The sequence below is a fragment of the Aspergillus vadensis genome (genome assembly GCF_003184925.1).
Source record: "Aspergillus vadensis CBS 113365 unplaced genomic scaffold BO88scaffold_3, whole genome shotgun sequence".
Classification (NCBI taxonomy): domain Eukaryota; kingdom Fungi; phylum Ascomycota; class Eurotiomycetes; order Eurotiales; family Aspergillaceae; genus Aspergillus; species Aspergillus vadensis.
This window is the reverse complement of record NW_020292041.1, coordinates 319,301-339,292: the sequence shown is the minus strand read 5'-3', so window position 1 is coordinate 339,292 and position 19,992 is coordinate 319,301. Positions and strand designations below refer to the sequence as shown.

Sequence of the window (19,992 nt, the reverse complement as noted above, 5' to 3'; positions counted from 1 at the left end):
GTGTCACCGCCTCTGGATGTCCCGGATAAATGAATCAGCCGAGAAAGCCGCGGGTAGCCGATGACGTCGGATCACATGAGATTGGCCGAGGCCCGATGCATCTCCGTGCGGCCCTCTATTTACTATCGGGTTACTACTTCCCCTCGTTGCTAGATCTACTCTGTATCCTGTATCGAGAGTCTTTGTACGCAAGTTTACAAAATGCTATCTTCAACATTGCGCTCTCTCTGCCACCGGGCCCCCTCAATGGCCTCGCGGGCCTTCAGCACCTCCTCCGCCGTCCATGCTGCCGAGGTTAAGTCGCTGGGTGTGATAGGAGCTGGGCAGATGGTCAGTGACCCTGACAATACCATATTCGCTCCAGCATATAAGATCAAGGCAACTAACAGTCTATAGGGATTAGGGATTGCTCTAGTAGCTGCCCAGAAAGCCCAAGTCCCAGTGACCCTAATCGACAACTCCCAAGCATCCATCGACAAGGGCCTCAAGTTTGCCGGTACATAGCACTCCTCACCACCATCCCAGCCTCATCAAACTAAACCACTTCACTCCTCCAGACAAGCTCCTCGACAAAGATGTATCCAAAGAACGTCTCACCCGGGACGCCGCCGACGCCGCCCGGGCGCGCATCACCACGAGTCTGAAAATGGACGACCTCTCCACCGTTGACTTCGTCATCGAAGCCGTCCCCGAGATCCCCGACCTCAAGACCTCTATCTTCTCAAAACTCGCCCAGATCGCCCCTAAGCATGCCATCCTCGCTACCAACACCTCCTCCATCTCCATCACCAAGATCGCAGCCGCCACCACAACAGACCCCAGGGACCTGCAGGCCCCCTCGCGCGTCATCTCCACGCACTTCATGAACCCCGTCCCCGTGCAAAAGGGCGTAGAGATCATTGCTGGCTTGCAAACGTCCCAGGAAACAAAGGATACCGCTATCGCTTTCGTTCAGCGTATGGGCAAGGTCGCTTCTGTTTCTGCGGACTCGCCTGGTTTCCTGGCGAACCGGATCCTCATGCCGTATATCAATGAGGCGATCATCTGTTTAGAGACGGGTGTTGGTGGTCGTGAGGATATTGATAACATCATGAAGACGGGCACAAATGTGCCTATGGGACCGTTGGTGTTGGCGGACTTTATTGGTCTGGATACTTGTCTCGCTATCATGAATGTCTTGCATCAGGAGACTGGTGATAGTAAGTATCGGCCGTCCGGGCTGTTGAAACGTATGGTTGATGCTGGGTGGTTGGGCAAGAAGTCTGGAAAGGGCTTCTACGACTATTAATTGACTGATTGATACAATAAACTCTGTATCTATCCAAGCGAACGTTGCGATATCCCTCCCTTGTATGCTGTGATGTCTTAAATGTTATGTACCCCGGGTTGGTGTGTCTTGCTAATGACTGATTCGGATTGCATGTACATTTTACTTCCAGTGACCGAGAAGTAGCCATACTGCATGCAGCAAAGACAGCACTCAGCATTAACGTTGTACACCCAGGCATACATGACCATTAAGGTGTCTCAGCAACACTTATACCAGCTACAAGTCACGACTCATATACTAACTATTCCTCGTACCCTTACAAACCAGACAATAAATTCATATAGAGTCAATAATTCATTCTCATAATCATAACACGCTAATTGAACACGACTAGACAAAGGAAAAGTTAAGGAGTGTGCCGCCAGGATACATTTTCGAAAAACAGAATGCCTCCCTCGAGTTGGAGATAAAATAATCAATCTGGTTCCTTTCCACCCAATACTCAGAGCCTAGGAAACCCTCCTAGCCCGAGTCGCCTGCTGTGGTATCAGCAGACTTGCCCGACTTGTGTTCGCGCCTCCCGCCTTTTCCTTCATGCCGCTTTGGGTCTTTGCCAATTCTTCATCCCGCAACCTTTCGTTGCATAGGATAGCAGCCACCACTGCGGCGAGTTCGGCCTCCTGGTCTTTGTTCACGCCGCTGTGGCCGATGATGAAGGTGAGGAAGTCGATGGGACGTTGACCTGGTTTGGCGCAAGTGCACGATAGCCATGGATTGCGACAGAGGTTACTGTTTCTCGGTTAGGATATCTAGATACACCTTGTGTGGGCAGCTGAAGGGGGAACCTACCAGACTTGTGCCTTGCACCGACACGTAACGTGATCACAATTGAACAAGAGGTCCACCAAAGAGCCACATTTGAGACCCCTCTGTGCTTTGCCGAGTCGCGGATCTTCGAAGACGGCCATAAAGCCCGGATCTTTCTTCCCAGTCGAAGTACTATTATTGTACTCCGGGCATCTGCAGCCAGAGCAGAACGTCGTGCTGCAGTATGGGCAGCTTTGGGACGAGAGCTTGCTGTTCAGATGCTTCGGTGGGATGAACCGGCCGCACGTCGGCGCAGGACAGTACCAGCGTTCTCTGGCTGGGGTCGCATACTCCTGCACCTTGGCAAAATAGACCGTCCTCTCCTTCGGTGTCAGCACGGGGAGGATGACCTCTGTCGGGATCTTCTGCTTGCAGCATCTGGGTGGGAACAGTCCTTCCTCCGGCATAACTGTGAACACCAACTTCTTCAAGCATCTGCTGCAGTACTTGTGCTGACACGGCATGCTGATCAGGCACTCCGCAGGCATGATATCCAAGCAGCATGCGCAGGGTCTATAGAGTGAGTTAGCGCCATTATCATAAGAAAAGGCTTGGATGGAATATCTCGATGGGACACTTACTCGTCGATTACCTCCCTCTTCGCAAGACGCTTCGAGAACCGCCCTCGAACCTTCTGCACAAGCCGACTCATCTTCGACTTGTGGCGGTGTTCATCTTCGCTATGTGACATGGTTCTCATTGAATTGGTGTCCAGACTCGAGACACGGTCCATTGGCAGTGGCTCCGTGCTGAAAGTGCTGCCGCGGGCCTCGCTCTTTTGGCGGTGTTCCGCGAGGCGCTGGGCAGCACGCGCAGCCAGATCTTTGACGTTAAAGGCGGTCATCTTGACTTCCGGCAAGGATTCTCTTTCAGTGGCTGTAATTCCTTCTGGCTGACCTACGAGATAGAGCGGTTGAGGGTCGTACACTTGGGGACGGGGTCGGTGATGGGGAGGAGCAGATCGGACTGAATGATTGCTGGGTGCAATTCCGGGACGCTGGAATCCATAATCGCTGGTTTCGACTTTAGAGAGTAGGGCACGAGCAACGAGCAATGGACAGTAGTAACATAATACTAGGTCGATGGCAAGGCTTGGAATGGAGTTGTAGTTCTGAAGATATGTATGTATGGTGTAAATTGAGTTTGGTAGGAGATAATAACTAGCATAAAATCGCCGGCAGCCGGCGCGAGAGCTGCCAGGGTCTTTATAGACATCATTCGGGTTGTTTGTTGGACTGCTCGGCATATCATCCGGGATGACCAGAGAGCCAGACAAGAGGAGGGTGGGTATATCGCGCGACAACTAAGCGACCCATGCCATGGGTAAGGCAGTCGAATGCCACATGTCCACCGCCCATTATTTGCTAGAGATACCTCTCAGACAACGCTTGCTGCTAGAGACTTTGACATCATTCGTCCGTGTGCAGCTGTAGGGTGACCTTGAGCAGCGGGGCACCACCTGGTCCATGCTAGTCTCCTCGACCAACCGCGAGAATACGGAAGGGATAGATGAGGACTATTGGCGACCGGAATTCGGGATAGACGAAGAAAAGACAGTAAGCTGGCGCATGGAGCGCGACCATGCGGTTGACCGTCGGTTGAGGTTGTCGACGTGTTCGACTGCGGGGCGAGCAGGAAAAGAAGATCAGGTAGCAAAGCAAAAGCCCATCCCAGCCTCACCGCAACAAACTACTACTCTTTTCCCCCAATCCCCTCCATGACTCACAATCACTCGCTCGCTCGCTCACCTTCCTTCCTTCCGATCGTCACCAAACTAAACTAGCCACTGCCCAACAGCAGTCCGAAGACTGGTCGTCGGTGCAACGTCTTGGTCTCTTGCGCGGTCGAACAGTGCATGAAGACCTACTAGCGCTGCTTCTACCTCTCACCATTTTTCTGAGCAATGATAAACCATCATCGCCCATCCCCGATGAGAAATGACATAATGACATTGTTCTATGAATTCCACTGGCTTGGGATGGGCCAACATGTTCGAGGGTATCACAGAGAATCGCTAAAAGTATGAAGACAAACACCGAACAGCACCCAGGCAAGCAAGCAGGGAAAGCAAGCATCCCTCATCAAACCCCGTAACACTCCAATCAATGCAAAATCCTGAACTCCACAAGACAGCCATTGCCCGCTGAACTCTATATAGCACCAGTAAACTTCCGACTTGCCCAAGAAGAACCGTGCTCTTGGTACTCTTGCCGGGTGATGGCGACTTTCCGGAGTTCGTCTTTATTAGTAGCAAATCGGGACGCCCCCAACCAGGCGGAGCGAATCGGACTGTGAATAGGAAGATTATGATCATCAGCTCGTAGTTCGAAGAGACAGTAGTCAGGAAGTAGGGCAGCAGCTCTTACTCTTGCGGGCATTTCACCCGGACAGCGCATTCCGCGGAAGCCAGTTGGCGCAATTCCGACTCCCTGCCACCCAGTTAGCAACAAGATGCCAGTCCGCCAAACATATCAAGGCCACACTTACAGTCTGTCCACAAATCCTGGGAGTAGCGCATTGCCACCGACGACCAAAACGTTGGCCAGAAACGCGGGATGCAGTCCGGTAGGCAAAACAGAAAGACTTTGCATGATAATATCCGGAATGCCAGCCTGCTTCATGCCAATGTCGCTGGGAGTGAACAAGATCTCCGGAACAGCGAAGCGCTCGTTGCCCAAGACCAGAGCGTCTTCCGATAGTGCTTCCGCGCTGGCCCCCGACAATCCTCCTTTCCTCTTCTTGGCGTTCAAGAGAGCGTCATGCGGTCGCATGAAGCCCTTCTTGCCTGCATTGGGATCAGGAAGGACATAGTCCACCATCACCCCCTCGCTGGGGTCCGGCAGGCCGCGTTTGCGGTTGCCTTTCCACGTCTGTTCCATGTCGCCGACGAAGTTGTTGCTAACAAAACAAACAGCTTCCTTAACCTCATTCATGATATAAGTCTCGTCCACCATGTTGTACTGCCGTACTGAAACCATTTCCTTCAGGTAGTTCGTAAGATGCTTGCCACCAAGGTCGAGTCTGCGAATGGCACGTTGAAGCGGTTGTCCTTTGTAAATCGGTGTCACGGTGGTGTGAGAGTAACCCGAATCGACCACCAATAAGCATTCCTTTGGAGACACCGTTGTGTTTGCCTCCTGCACAATAGGATCCCCGAACAGCGACTGGACATCATTCCAAGCGTTCATCGATGGTCCTGAATGCAATACGCGTCTCCGTTAGCAATCACCCTCTCCAAACAGTCAGCGTACGACCACCTAGCATCCTTACCAACGCATCTAAGATACCCTCCAAACCCCCACTCCTCCATGACAATCTCATCCGCATTCTTCTGCAGCGCCGGCAATGCATTCGGCGCCTCCGTCAACAACAACGTCGTGTCCTCGGGATCCGTAATCCGCAGATCCTTACTGCGCACGGTCTTCTCATCAAAAAACGAATGCTCCCAAATCTCCTTCTGAGCCTCCCAATTCACAATGTAGCCCTTCTCAACGGGACGACGAAACATCATCTCGTTCCAGTCCGTCACATGTGTGTTCAGCTGAGAGCCGACGTAGATCTTGTTGCCACGGGTCTTGACGATCGCATTTGGAATTTCGGTGCAAGCTGCGAGCGCTTTCGATTGGTCCTCTGGAGGTGCAGAGTCCGGCGCATAGCCGGCTTTCAAGGTGTATGCGCCATTATCGATGACGAATGTCTTGTCGGGGAGAGATTGGACCTTGGCGACGGAGGCCCGGCCGGAAGGGCGAGGTTTGGTGGTGCCCATATCTGGAAAAGGGGGTTAGGTCATTAGAGTTGACGCAGAGGGCATGGGCGGTTTTGATTAGAGAGGTGAAACGCGCGGGAAATAACTGGTGAGGGGGTTGCTGGAGATGGAGAAAGGCAGACAAGACTAAAACCAAGATGGTCGCGACGGAGCTTTCGGTCGGCGATCGGAGATGCCAAGCTGTCGAGCTTCCAAATCGGTAAATGAGGGCACAGGCTTAGGGCATGGTTTTTGGTCGCTCAGGGAGTACAATATTATATCTACGTTCACATGGAATGCCTTGGTATCAAATTGGTGAGTTTTACTACTGTGCCTGCAATATCTGATAAATGTGTTGCTTTCATCATCGTAGTGGTCGGTTATGTGTCGGTCATGGTTCATACTCAAGTCCGGAGGGTTATCTTCCATGGTTAGTATTGACACGCCGTCAGGCAATGGATGCTGAGTAAAGAAGGGGGTGGGGGGGGTATTAAGGATTGGAATTTGTAGTTTCTTTGGTCCTATGAGGCAATTGAATATAGGGTCACTGGAAACTTGAAACTACATTTGCTGAGGATGATTGTATTTATGTCGTCTGGTCATTATATATTTCAACAGATTATCCGCCATAGTCACATAGGCAATTATAATCATCCGTGTAGTGCTGGAAGTTACAATCATACCACTACTAGTTAATGCTCAAATTAATTACATATAAGCCTATTTGTACCTCGAACCCCAATAAATATCATCTTCGACATCATCATCAATCCATATATCAGGCACATCCGCGGAACAAACCAACCAGCCGCAGGTGACCCCGCAGAACCCTAATCAGAAGGAAAGTTGAAGGCGCCCCGCAGCAACAACAAATTTCTCCGCCCGTCCAGTCCATCCGCATCGCTTTCCTTCCAATAAGCCAGTCAACAAACCGGCTCGATCCTAACAGCGCAATCGCTTTAAAATGTCGCAGAAATTCCAATCCACCTTGACGACGAGCTTGACGCTCCTGGAACAGTTCCAGGGTGCCCTTGCATCCCCTTCCAGCGATATCTCCTCTTCCACCGACCTCTCCGCAAAAGATGCTTTACCCCTCCTCTCCGCTGCGTCGACAACCCTGAAATCGCAAGCCACCAAGCTCTCGCTCCTCACGATTACTTCCCCCTTCACCCCCTCCGCTGTCACCAGTGTTATCAACGCCTTGAATGAGTCTGTGCTGCCCTCCCTGGTCGCCGCAGCACTCCTCGTCACCCCGGCCCATCACACGAAGGCGTTCCAATCCGAAGTGCATGCTCTGACCCAAACAACACTGAAAGAAACGACAGTACTACTTCAGGAGGTCCAGACGGTTGCGAACAAGGCGGATGATGCCCAGAAGAAGGAAGCCGGCTTGTCGCAGTCAGAGAAGGATGCGGTCACGGTGGCGGCTGGGCGCTTGTGGGACTCCTGCGATGTCCTGATTGATATCGCAGCGAAGGGTGTGGTCGGGTTTGTGGTTCGACGTGTGGAGGAATGGAGAGATCTTGTACGGGATGCGGTCCAGGAGATCGAGGAGTGGGATCCCGATGAGGAGGGCGATGACTTCTTCGATGACCTTTTGAGCGAAGACGGGAAGGGCAAGGGCGATGAGGATGACGAGGAGGATGAAGATGACGATGATGATGAGGATACGGCGGCTCTTCACGAGCAGAAGAAGTCGGCTCTCCGGATCCTGAAACCGGTCTCCCAGATATACCCCACCATCACGGCCAACCGACTAAAGAAAACTTCTGATTCGCCATCACTCGTCGGCAAGTTGGAATCCCTGATGAAATACTTGCAGCAGATTCCTGGCCATATTGACGAGGTAGCCGGCGCATTGTACGAGGCGAACACAGAGAAATCCCTCGAATACATGCGCAAGACAAAGGATTGCGCCGTCAAGGCCGTCAACCTAGCTAGTCTTCCCTTGGATGTAACTGATTCTGCCGATGCGCCGCAAGAGAAGGAGGACAAGTTCACCACTTGGGCCAGGACTTGGCTGAAGGTCATGGACCAAGTTAGCAAGTCTGTTATCGATGCGACGCAGTGAATAGGCATGCGCAACGTCTTTCATAATTGAACCCCAGGATAGGTTTTGAGTTATATGTTCATGTAGCAGCAGTGAGGTCTTCCGGGAGAGTACATAGGCACGATCAGGTTGCGATTTATTAGATACCAATGCTTTGTATGTATGTGCGCTTTAGATGGTATAATATACATGAGTCAAGAAGCCGAAATCAAGTGTCCTCCCAAGCAGATCTCCTCGATCTTAGTTGTACCTAATCTCACATTATGCTGCAGATTTACTCATCGTTCGATTCGTCGCCCGATTCCCACTCGCGTAGTTCATCTTCAGAGATACGATCTTTGAGCCATTCGAGAACCGCATCGGTCCCCTTGGCTACCACCTGCCAACGCGGAACCCGAAAACTGTTTCCTGCCACTTCGAAGCGTCGCAAGGGCGAGCCGTTGCCCCAGTTCTTGCTAGACCCTTCGGCCCTTAACAGGCCGAGCTTCGGCGGCAGGACGCCAATATCGTTGTTTCCTACGTCTAGAACCTGTAGACCCTGCACAGCTTCAAAGTCGAGACTACTGATTCGGTTATCAGAAGCCAGTAATGTAGTCAGGTTCGGGTAGCTCCGGCGCATGGCAGGAAGCGGTCCGGATAGGCGGTTGGATGAGACATCTAGGTAGGTGAGACCTGGAGCAGTAAGGCTATTTAGTAGCGGCTCAAGTGTACTTAAGCCGGCGGCGGTAATGGTGAGATTCTGAAGAGAGGGAAGGGAAAGGGTCCCAGAGAAGAGAGATGCAGTATTGAGCGGGTTATTCGAAAGATCCAGGTCGGCTAGGTTAGATGCGAGCATGCTGAGCGCTGGAACAGGGAAGCATTGTAACTCGTTGTGTTGTAATTGGAGGCATCGGACTTCGTGGAAATCGATGCGTTCCAACTCCTGTACTTCTACATCCCGCAGATCGGTGTAGGACCTGTCGACGACACCACCAGACTTGATTTGCCAGGAGGCCGTCTGGACCGGTGTTTCTGGCGCCAACGTAAACTGAGTCGCAACAGAACCTTCGTCATCGGTATCTTGCGGTTCCGGTTCGCATCGGTTACGCAAATCGCGCTTCAGGTCCTCCGTGTTCATGCTCAAAAATTTGCGCTCCCGCAGGGGATTATTGGCTATGCGGAAGGTGACAAGACTCTCCATCAAGCCGATCTTCTCGTCCAGCCTTGAAATATCGTTACCAGTGAAGTCCACATTCCTGATATTTTTCAGGTCAGTGAACCCGCGAGGAAGTTCTGATAAACTATTATCTTCCGCTAACAGGGTCAGGAGAGCTTGCCACGATGAAACATCGGGTAGAGATTGGATGCGGTTCGTGTTAATTGCTAAAGTCTGCAAATTGGGAAGTTCGAGGCCTTCGCTCTCCGAGAGGCTCACCAGGGCATTGCTGGCTACGTCCAAGATCTGTACTGTCTCGAACTTTTGCACCGAAGCTGGCAAAAGAGTTCCCTTCAATTTGTTTCTCGGGGCGTGGAGCTCCTTCAGAGGGAGCATGTGCAATTCTTCGAATGGTAAAGTGCTTATTTGGTTATTGCCCACATTCAAGACTCGGAGGGAGGTCAATTTTGCAAGCTCTCCAGGAAGCTCTGTCAAGGAGTTCTCGTGCAAGTCCAGTACTTCTAGGTTGCTGAGGCGTCCGATATCCGGAGTAAGGCCTCCTTGAAGCCTGTTCTTGGCAAGTCTCAGATCCCTGAGAGTTGCTAGGTCCATAACAACATTAATGTCGTCCATACTGAGATTGTTGTTTGATAGGTTCAGGGTATGCAGCCGTTCCAGCCTTCTGAGGCCTATTGGTAGCGATTGCAGAATATTGCCATGAAGGTCTAAAAGTTCGAGCCCGCCAAATTGATTTCCCCTTTCGTCAACTTCTGGGTCTAGCTCGTGTGCATCGATATCGGGAAATGCATCATCGGGGAGCTCCGTGAATTCGTTATCCGCAGCGATAAACTTAACAAGGTCCACACTTTCATACCAATCGGAGGTGGAATTGGTATCAAAGTCGTACATCGTCATGACTTCTTTTGGCAATTCTTTAAGAGACATAGCCGCGATATTCAAGTGACCGGAAGTTCGGCCTGCATCAATGCGCTTTCGCAGAAGTCCATGGTTTGGATCTTTAGGACCTTGATTGAACGGATCGTCCGTATCAAAATTGAACCCATCGGCCACATTTATCGGCTTCGTGGCTTTCTGAGCCTCAGCCTTGCGCGCGGCTTTCGCCTTTGCGATACTTTCCCTCAGAGCGCTAGATGATTTCGAGACCTTTCTTGTTTCCATCTCAGTCTGCTGTTCCGGAGTAAGATCTGATGAAGTGGATTTTGCCGATGGCGACCGTGAACCCATCAAGGATGGCCGCTGGGCCGAGAGACTCTGCTGGATCTTTCGGGTTTTCTTCACTTCGAGGCGTTCCTGCGGAGCATCTACAGTAGGTTCTGCGGGCCTCGTAGACACCCTGGTAGGTGCTTGACGAGGGTTGGAAGCGGATGTCACGTCGCTTTTCCGGCCGTAGGGTGTTATCCTAGTAGAGGGTGGTTTCAGTTTCGATGGACTATCTGTATTTGGAATGGAGCTCTGATCGGATGCTGCACTGTTCGCAGAAAACGATGGACCACTCCTCGACGGAAGACGCATGGACGAGGATGGACGGGACAGATAGTCGCTTCCACTAGGTTGGCGAGAAGATGACCTTGACGGCGACCTTGAATAGCTTGTCATTGCAGACGGCGGACGAGACGGTGAGCGCATGGGACTAGTAGCGCCGAAGAAACTACTAGATTGTCTGCTCTGCGGTCTAGGGGAAGGAGGGATCTGGGAAAGAGTCTCGATTGTTCGTTCGGACAGTGATGGTCGCGTGCGACCCCGGGGCTCTGCATCATGAGCTGGAGCCGGTGCATAGTCGGCTTCCAGATAAAGGGATTTGTTGTTTGGTGCCCCTTCGGGTTCTGTTACCCCCGCATCGCTTGTCCTTGTCTGAGAAATATCTCTGTCTTGTCGCTGCGTACCTAAGGGCTTTTTCGGCACCGTATATTTCGGTAAGGGCTTTTTGAAGACGGGCTCCTGAGAAGGTCTGCTCAAACGACTGGCATGGAGACCTGGGTCGGTTTGTAGCTTCTCGCGTGAGGGGGAGGGACGCAGGGATTTACTGGCGGCAGACGTCGGTAGAGGTAATCTGGAGGCCAAGCGAGGAATGCCACTCGGTCGGCTGGGGGTCTTCTGTGGGTTATCCATCTTTCCGTTGGATGAAAATGGAGATCAAGCACTTGTGGACGAAAGTGCCAGGTATGGTGGTGCGGATTGTGAGAGTTATAGTTGGTGTAATTCGCTCACAGGTAGAGTGACATGACGACTGGATGTGGCAGTGGGACGCTTGAGTAACAGGACCGGGATGGTGCGATACACGGGCGCAATAGCGATGATTCTTGCTGGTGCGCTGTCCTCAGGGACTCGAGACCGGAATGAATCATTGTTTACAACTTCCCACGAGGGGGAATCGCCGCATATGCTGCTGCCTGAGGCCGCCAGATCCCTGATCCGCTCCCCACTTCGGCGTGATCGTCCCGATGGAACTGGAGGAGACCCAGGACGGGTTTGAGATATACTTTGCTCCTTCTGCTTGAAGAAATGCTTGCATATACTATGCTATACTATCTGTGAACCGAGCAATAGCAGCTCCATGGTGCAGCTTGTACGGGCTAAGGGCAGGCACGATGGTTTAAGATGTGACAAGTCGCTGACATTATCATCCATGAGGACAGTCTCCATAAATAGATAGTGGACACTACTACTTCTTCAGCCTGTCGCTAAACGAACCTGTCACTAGCAAGAAATCATCTGTAAGTCATGCTCACATATGGAGCCTTCCTTTAGTACACGGAAGAACTAGTGGCTCCGCGGCCCTTATGCCATGGTTCGAATAAACCTTTGCTTAGGCCTAATCTAGTACCAAAGTCTGAATCTCTAAGTGGTAAAATCATGCAACTAGTGATATTTACATTTCATATTAAGTTTCCTCGTCATAGCGTTGGAATTTAAGCCCAAACTCGCACTTTTTAGAAAAATACTTCCTCAAAGTAACTCACGTGGAATGCCTGGTGTCCGCAAATCTAGACCCTACTGTCCCAATAGCTTTGCATTAATTTTATGGATGAACTAATCGTCAGGCTCGATTTACTTAGTCAATTCTGAGATGTTCACACTGACATATTCTGGAGTCGACTCCCGATCTCTCAGGCATTCACATAAGAGGTAACCCTATCATCTCCCAATCATTCCCATTCAGATCCCCGGGCGTTGAGTACTACTTCTTCTATGTCGAAATTGTCTACCCTAGTATATGAAATCGCCACTTTTGAAATCATACATATCTCCCATCAAACCAGGGGAGCTAAATAACAGAAAAACGAGTACGTAGCGTACATTCCACAGCCCCATAATGTTCTCTACTGAGTAGACATACGGCAGATTTGAGATGAGAGGAATGTTGCTAATCACTTGGCAAACTAAGCATGTTGGGCCGTGTTTGATAGAACTTAAACCATTGAACCTATCAAAGAAGATCTAAATACTGAATCAAGATCAATATGAATCCAGTACCATCGGTTGCCCGAGTGACGATAACTGTGGCCCATGGGGTTCGGCTTGTGTTTACCTTTTTCTGAGCGTCGCGGATCTGGAAGCTAGCTGGATCAGGCAAAGTGAAGGATTAGCGCGCGGCTGGGCTCACGTGGGAGCGGGTGGTTGGTCGTGGTTGGTCGAGGCTGAGCAACGCAAGCGACTTCCCAGCCTCCCCGAAATGCGCATCGCCCGCAACAAACATCCTTAAGGCATCAAACCGTCCCTCCGCCGGCGCGCTCCTTACTTCCTTCATCTTGTTCACCTATCTCTATCATCTGCAATACCCCTCTCCGATTCCCCTTGCTCTTTGGAAACGTCTTCCATCAGTCTTCTATCACTCCCCTATCTTAGGTCTTCCGCTCGGGACTCTCTGCTACCGCCTCCTTATCGCCTATTAAGTGCCTTGCTTCGGTCCAACCAACGTGCTTCAACGGCCCTATCAGTGATAAGCGCACCGACCCAGCTATCCATCATAGAGCGACTCGAGGACATCCGATTTGTGACAGTCAATCCTCAATTGCATCGTGGTCTTGCTCCTTCTAGGATATCTCTCTTCTTCTTTCCGCTTCTGCCCTTAGGGGCTCTACACAGCAACCGAGCTCAAACAATCAACTTCATCCTAGCGAGCTCTTCAAACTAGCCGTAGTCTTGATCGATCGTGTTTCGGATCTGGTATGCCTCTGACCGCCCCACGACAACTGTTCAATACAACGCATTGATGCAGCCAATGCTGACCTACTTCTAGTCAAACATTCCTGTCGACGGGTATCACTTACCTGTTTCTACATATTGATATCTGTCATGTCGCAAGATCCTGATTCTCAGCTTTCGCAAGGCTCCCTTGCCCCTCCTGCAGAGATCACCGGCCCCGCAACGCCCATGCAACGTGCAAGTCTGTCTGCATCACCCGACCTGAGTGTAGGCGCTGGGATCCCGGTATCACATTCCGACCAGAGTAAATCTTTATCACCCTCGCTACCTTCATCTGATATGACGCCGCCGCCATCATCACAAATTCCAGGAGCCCCGCGCCAACGGTCAAGATCTACTTCGAGCTCCCTGCTAGCCTCTCCTCCCGATATGCAAAAGACCCTCTGTGTTGCCTATGGCGCCTCAGAGAATCTTCCTACTGCCGATGATCTCGATACCGCCGATGAGTCGAAGCTCCGAGCGATGGCTAAAGACCTGTTGAGTGTTGCCCAAGAGGCTCGCATGTCAGCTCTGCACTTCAAGCTACAAAATAGTCTGCTATCGTTTACTAGTAACGAAGCTATCAAGCGTGCCGAGGTAGAGCATCAGCTTGCTAGGAGAGAGGTCGAAATCATTCAGAGCTCTGAGTATCGCAGCCGTCGTTGCCAACCTGAAATCAAAGCAGTGCAGCAGATTTCTAACGTGGAGCTAGAGCTTGCCCTTAAGCGCAATCAAGAGCTTGGAAGAGTAAATGCCACACTTGATCGGCGGCTGCGTCGGGCTAAGAAGCTAATTGAGCAAGAGAAGGAGAGGTCAGACCTTCTTGAGGAAGAAAACAAGTTGCTGAAAGAGCGTATCAGAGACAACCGGAAGCATTTCTCTCAGATGATTGAACATGGTCCAATGTCACCCAGCCCCCAGAGAGAAATGCAAGCTCCTCAGAGGCCTGTACCTCACTATGTGGAGCACGATGGCCATCAGATGAACGGTAGCGATAGCCATGACCCGTTTGCGCAACTCCTTGCTGCCGACCGTGTCCTCAATCGAGGATCGCCGAGTGTCACATCCACACCACACCGGAACCGTACTTATAAGCAGCATAATGATGGCCAGATGCGTGGAAACCACACACTCGCCTCCGTTCCCGTAACACCGTCCCGTGCTCGGATGGCCTCTGGAGGGAACCGATATAGCACACCGGGCAGGGACTCTCATGATAGCCACCGTGATCGAGACAGCACTATATCGGCGTCCGACATCGAGGAAGCTGAGACGGAGGAAGACATCCCAGCATCAGAGGCTGGGGCTCTTGCTAGCAGCATGCTTCGTCCCCACGCTTTCAGCAACCGCCGTGAGAGCCGAGGCATCGCGAATGCACCCAAGTCCAGCACACTGTTGCAGACCAAATTGTTCGGTCAAGTGAGGAAGTCAGGTGTTGAGCGTCCATCGACCGGTCTTAAACGCAAGGCGAGTTTTGATGGTGCGACTTCGAAGAAAATGAAAGCGGAGGAGAGGGTGGGTCTCGGCATTGACACCTGGAATAAATAAGCATGACCCGTGCACAACCATGGAGCGTGTGTATCACGTATACCGGGCTTCTGGCTGTCTATCTACTATCTACTTCCTCACCGCCACGACTCCTAGTCGCCTATCACTTTTGCGGGTCAAAGCTGGTTACGGCTGGATATGCTTGCTATTCTAAGCGGGTGCTGCTTGGATCTTGAATTTGTTTCTTATGTACTTTTCTTCCCTTTCTGGGGTCTGTGACGAATGATGATGAACTGTAAAATCCGATGGGACACCGGGTGTTTTTACCAAGGGTACTACGACTTATTGGCAACTGGTTCTGGGACTTATCACAAAGGAGTATCTCTATGGTTTCTTAGTATGTTGATGGCTTCAATACGAATAGTTGGGCAGATTTGGACATAATGTCATCATGAATAAGATATTGTTAATTGATGTAATAATCTGCAATGGGTCGAGCAAATAATTCCATATACTGCTTTGGTAGATGGCTTGTAGAGGGACTCCCAATAACTTCCAAGTCCGTCGAACCGCCAAGTCACATGGGTCTTACTCAGCGTGTAACGATGTAACAAGCGTGTACGGCAACGAACTTACCTGGAAGCAACTAGTACAAGAGAAGAACAATACAATACAGGCGGTCGGTCGCAAAGAGTAGAAGCACAGCCTGAGTCGCAACACTCCAGCAGCCAGTGAGCCTACCACCGGGCAATGAGACTAAAAGTTGGCGTAGATACACATTTAACATAAGACTCCAATCATTCTAGTCGAGTCTGGATGGCAGTCCCAGTTCCCAAGAGCCGTTCTGCCACGGAGAAAGTCTGGGGGTGACCTTCCGAAACGGGTAAGCAGGGTAGGGCTCGCTAAGCGAGGCGATGCGGCTCTGCGCGGTTGGCCACACCAAAAAAAGTTCCACCTAATAGTGAGACGAGGAGTTTTGAGATACGACCAGCAACCACCCACGACGACGACGACAATCTCCCGGCCTTGATCCCCATCCGTCACAATGGTGCGTTATTCTATCCAATATTGCTCAGATGGCGTCGCTAGATTGTCAAATTGATGATCGGACGCCATTTTTGCGCAAAAGACTTCATGTGCTGACCTGGGACCTCTTGGTGGATATAGGCGATCAAGCACAACAACCAGATTCTCAACCAGCGTGAGTGAACCTGCTCGAGGAAGGATATGATGGTGGACATTGTTTAATATATCGGGTTTCAACTGGCCGGCTGGAATAATATGGACTGATGGATTTCGATTTCAGACTTCCACAAGGACTGGCAGCGTCGTGTCCGCGTGCACTTCGACCAGGTACGCTCTCGAAAATAAATCCTTTCTACCCAACCGATTCCTATCTACAACGAGCGACTCGCCTATTTGGAAAAGAATACGGGATGGGAAAATTTTTCACCTATATGCGTGGTGGACTGACATGTGTTTTTTTGCTTCAATAGCCTGGCCGCAAGCACCGCCGTCGTGAGGCCCGTCTCGCTAAGGCCGCCGCTGTTGCTCCTCGTCCGGTTGACCAGCTGCGCCCCGTTGTGCGCTGCCCTACCGTCAAGTACAACCGCCGTGTCCGTGCTGGCCGTGGTTTCACCCTTGCTGAGCTGAAGGTAAATTCGTCCCTTGTGTGCAAGACAATGTCACCAGACAAGAAGAAACTGGTGATAGCGCTTGGAAATTAGCCCTGGCGACTGGGCAGGACGAACATACTGGACGGAGGCTTACACGATTTTTTTTCTCGCACTATAGGAAGCTGGTATCCCCAAGAAGCTCGCTCGCACCGTCGGTATCGCCGTTGACCACCGCCGTGTCAACTACTCCAAGGAGTCGCTCGTCGCCAATGTTGCTCGCCTCCAGGACTACAAGGCTCGCCTGATCCTCTTCCCCCGCAAGAGCGGTCAGTTCAAGAAGCTTGACTCTTCCGCTGAGGAGGTCAACGCTGCCAAGGCTGCTTTCGCCGAGGGCAAGACCGAGGGCTTCACCACCCGTGTCGGTGGTGCCCTCCCCATCAAGAACGCCACTCTCGCTGAGGCCGTCACCGAGGTCAAGCGTGACGACCTCCCCAAGGGTGAGGAGGCTGCTTATCGCCGGCTGCGTGAGGCCCGCAGCGAGGCTCGCTACAAGGGTATCCGGGAGAAGCGTGCTAAGGCCAAGGCTGATGAGGAGTCTGCCGCCAAGAAATAGATATCTTGAATCACAGCTAATGATGATCGGGTCAATTTTCAAGTCGGGGATTAGTACCTTGTGTGGCATGGCGTCGCTCCTCTATTTTCCGTTTTCACCTTTGTCCTTAACATAAAAAGCTCCGAAACCCCCTCGAAATGCAAATGTCCCAAATTTTCATGTCTCCAGAAAGCTACTAGCTCCCCACCCTAACGCGAATGAAGTGAAGACCCCAACCTCCTTTTTCTTTGTCGTCTTTATCTTTATGTTCCTTCCGGACGATTTTGCCCATTCGATCTATCTACCGAAGGACGCGGGAACCGAGCCTCAGGCTTCGGGTTCACCTCAAAAAAATACCCACTTGGAAACGGTAGACTTGAAGCACGCTGAGGCACGGAGCAAGCTAGTGTACAAATGCGATGATATACGGAGTATATTTTTATGTGACCACCTCGATATCTCGTAGATGTTAGTTCGTAGTTTCGACATGAGTTTTAACTGTATGTGGATAACTGTCATGCAGCCCAGCTTGTCTGATAAGATCCTTGCATATAATCTTACGGTCATACATTCTTAATGGGGTTACTTTCGTGTTTTATACTATCAGCCAGCTGCCACAGCCTAGATCTCACACAGGTAGATACAGAGTGAGTGCCATCTAATACAAAATCCATATCCAATGAATTCATCGGGCATGAGATGCCAGGTCAGGAGCGTATAATTACATAAAAAGAAAGTAAACCCTAAGGATTCGATAAATTGATTAAGACCGCTAAACGAATTCGCCGACGACGCCGACGTCGACAACCCCCTAACGCTTCCCTTCCCATCCAAATTGAGGAACGCCGTTGACATCCGTTTATTCCAACTAATCTAACACTTGATTATATCATAAATGATGTGGGTATTCAGTTCTTAGAGTTAGTACCAAGCAAAGCGCGCAAGACGCAGTCTGTAGCTCTTATAATTGCGCTAGCAGGGACTCCGCTGCCACTGCTTCCAGCTTGGTTGTTCTCGTTCGGATTCAAGATGGATTGGAACAGTCGCTTGGATTCCTGATCCACCTTGCGCCTGGAGCCGCTGTCGGACTCTGATAATAGAGAAACGCTGAGTCCTGGTGCTAGTTGTGGCTCACTTGTCCACTCGTCCAATGTTAATTGGCATGATACAAGAACTTTCAGTGAGCCGCTCTTGGATTCGAAGAGCATAGACGTGCGCTCGAGGTGCGGAAGAATTTGACGCAGTTCTGACATGCCAAGGGGTTGCGAGCTTGCGCTCTTCGATTTAGTCACATGGTCCCGTTTCGCATGTCCACTGATTAGTTCTGCATGTTGTTCCTCCATGTGTAACCATAACTCGGCACGCGATACCATGGCCTCCCAGTATCGGTTAATGCCCCAGCACAGGCCTGTGACATCTAGCTTAAGCAACGGATTGGCAAGCCTGGTGTCGATCCAACGCCGTAGATCCTCTGGAGCCCTTGTATTTTCTCCATTCTCCTGTGAAGCAAATGATATGGAGACCAAGGTTTGTGTTTCTGGGTTGACGTCGCAGGTTACAGATACTTTGTAGCGGTTGGAAGGGAACGGAGGCGGGGCGGAAAACTGGAGAGTATGTCTCTCTAAGACAAGGTCGGGGGTGGAATTAGGTATGGTTTCAGAGTACGCCGTAAGCTGTAATGGCGCAAGGGCTGTTAAATATGCTTCTGTTTGCGCATGCTCTCCAAGCGCAAATGGGTTCACTGGAGGGGCCTCAGGCGGGGGTTTCGGGGGTCCCTTGGTGGCAAAAGGGAGTAATGAAGAGATGAGAGACGATATGGAGATTTCGCCTGAGGCCGTTGGAGTCGATTGAGGAGGATTCGTTGCTGCTAACAAAGTACTGTTGGCCGGTCAGTGGCAAGTCATTGACGGCGCGACAAGCGTGTGCAACTTACATTAACCCGGTCAAATCTCGCTCATCACCGGCATCATCTTGCGCCAGGTCTTTCGACCACGTCTCCAGTTCCGATATTTCGTTCCTCAATTGCTGTAGTTCAGAAGCGAGTTTGTTCTTCAGTTTACGCTTCGTCAAGATCTCCTCCGGTAAGGAAGTCCGATCCAACAAGAGGCCTGAATCCGTGGATTCTCCTGCCTCGCCATAGTCAACTTTCCTCAGCTTTGACGGGCTTTGTTCTCGACCATCTGCATTCCTTCTTTTCCCCCACTTTCCTTGTTGCGAGCTTGGGCTGCTGCTCAGAAGTCCTTTTGGCCGCCCGGGAGGCCGTTCCAGGCCCAACTGGGTCGGCGTCGGTGGCAGATCTGGCTCGTCTAGGATGTCCTGGAATGACGGTTGGGGTAAAGCCTCATTCGCATCTATATCACCGGTTGCGCTGTCTAGTTCCGATGCCAATTGGTTTTCCGGGGTATCGGTAGGTGGTGGTAATTTTTCTGTACTCTGTTGGGATGCAGACGGAGACCGGAACACTAGATCGGAGGCAGTGATCCTTGTTGAGACTCGCCTTGGAGGCGCCGCAAAAGCGGCCAGACCGCTAGAGCGACGGCCAGAAAGGGACGATGCAGGCGACTGTTTGCTACCCTTGAGGGAGCCCAGAGGGCTAGCAGTCGAGGTCAATGACGGTCTCAGGGCCTTGCGGTCTCGTAGACCGAGCGCTCTTGTTCGGGCTTGATTCGGTTTCTGCATAGTTTTCGCCGGGGACTTGTTATTCTCAGTCTCGAGAAGGGTGGGATGCGATCTGGCTAAGCTCGCTCTAGTGGGAGCTTGGTAGGACATTCGTTGACTGGTGCGCTGCTGGGGGTCATCCTGAGAAGGCGCGGGGTCGTTCATTTGCGACGCGGTGACGGGGATCACGGCCGGGGTCGCTTGTGTGGCGGCTCGTGGAGAGGTGAAGACAAAACACCTAATCAGCCGTCCATGCGAAATCAAGAAAAGACAACCTCCGCAGAGGGGATAGAGAAGCGTCCGTGGGAAGCGCTATCTTCAAACATCAACAACAACATCCACTGCTTTGCCTGTTTGCACTGTTT

At 51.4% G+C, this 19,992-nt stretch overlaps 8 protein-coding genes across 8 annotated transcripts; 4 read left to right on the top strand and 4 right to left on the bottom strand.

Moving 5' to 3' along the window:
• The first annotated feature begins 136 nt into the window (after positions 1 to 136).
• BO88DRAFT_358327 (3-hydroxyacyl-CoA dehydrogenase family protein) lies at positions 137 to 1,616 on the top strand. Its single transcript, XM_025703786.1, has 3 exons — positions 137 to 330; positions 397 to 496; positions 558 to 1,616. Exons 1-3 carry the CDS (start codon positions 202 to 204, stop codon positions 1,286 to 1,288), a joined length of 960 nt encoding a protein of 319 aa, XP_025566357.1. The 5' UTR covers positions 137 to 201; the 3' UTR covers positions 1,289 to 1,616.
• A 163-nt stretch (positions 1,617 to 1,779) lies between these two features.
• Positions 1,780 to 2,981, bottom strand: BO88DRAFT_332182 (BRcat and Rcat domain-containing protein; the record flags this gene model as incomplete). Its single annotated transcript, XM_025702709.1, has 3 exons — positions 1,780 to 2,059; positions 2,120 to 2,650; positions 2,719 to 2,981. 3 exons carry the CDS (start codon positions 2,979 to 2,981, stop codon positions 1,780 to 1,782), a joined length of 1,074 nt encoding a protein of 357 aa, XP_025566356.1.
• Positions 2,982 to 4,503: 1,522 nt separating this feature from the next.
• arp6 (actin family protein) lies at positions 4,504 to 6,009 on the bottom strand (the record flags this gene model as incomplete). The annotated part of the gene is made up of 3 exons (XM_025705908.1): positions 5,408 to 6,009; positions 4,625 to 5,333; positions 4,504 to 4,566 (listed from the first exon to the last, which is right to left on the bottom strand). Coding segments are annotated over exons 1-3 (1,268 nt in total), but the record flags the coding sequence as incomplete, so codon positions are not given.
• A 768-nt stretch (positions 6,010 to 6,777) lies between these two features.
• Positions 6,778 to 8,137, top strand: BO88DRAFT_401700 (uncharacterized protein). Its single transcript, XM_025705907.1, has one exon. It carries the CDS (start codon positions 6,847 to 6,849, stop codon positions 7,951 to 7,953), a length of 1,107 nt encoding a protein of 368 aa, XP_025566354.1. The 5' UTR covers positions 6,778 to 6,846; the 3' UTR covers positions 7,954 to 8,137.
• BO88DRAFT_165109 (uncharacterized protein) lies at positions 8,078 to 11,416 on the bottom strand. Its single transcript, XM_025701618.1, has one exon. It carries the CDS (start codon positions 11,195 to 11,197, stop codon positions 8,207 to 8,209), a length of 2,991 nt encoding a protein of 996 aa, XP_025566353.1. The 5' UTR covers positions 11,198 to 11,416; the 3' UTR covers positions 8,078 to 8,206.
• Positions 11,417 to 13,051: 1,635 nt separating this feature from the next.
• On the top strand, positions 13,052 to 15,241 carry BO88DRAFT_164907 (uncharacterized protein). Its single transcript, XM_025701617.1, has 2 exons — positions 13,052 to 13,255; positions 13,329 to 15,241. The coding sequence occupies exon 2, from the start codon at positions 13,385 to 13,387 to the stop codon at positions 14,819 to 14,821; it is 1,437 nt and encodes a 478-aa protein (XP_025566352.1). The 5' UTR covers positions 13,052 to 13,255; positions 13,329 to 13,384; the 3' UTR covers positions 14,822 to 15,241.
• A 565-nt stretch (positions 15,242 to 15,806) lies between these two features.
• Positions 15,807 to 16,990, top strand: BO88DRAFT_411472 (60S ribosomal protein eL13; the record flags this gene model as incomplete). The annotated part of the gene is made up of 5 exons (XM_025708039.1): positions 15,807 to 15,809; positions 15,929 to 15,962; positions 16,068 to 16,114; positions 16,258 to 16,416; positions 16,556 to 16,990. 5 exons carry the CDS (start codon positions 15,807 to 15,809, stop codon positions 16,988 to 16,990), a joined length of 678 nt encoding a protein of 225 aa, XP_025566351.1.
• A 660-nt stretch (positions 16,991 to 17,650) lies between these two features.
• BO88DRAFT_381226 (uncharacterized protein) lies at positions 17,651 to 19,906 on the bottom strand. The gene is made up of 2 exons (XM_025704571.1): positions 18,903 to 19,906; positions 17,651 to 18,847 (listed from the first exon to the last, which is right to left on the bottom strand). Exons 1-2 carry the CDS (start codon positions 19,790 to 19,792, stop codon positions 17,878 to 17,880), a joined length of 1,860 nt encoding a protein of 619 aa, XP_025566350.1. The 5' UTR covers positions 19,793 to 19,906; the 3' UTR covers positions 17,651 to 17,877.
• Between the last annotated feature and the right edge of the window lie 86 nt (positions 19,907 to 19,992).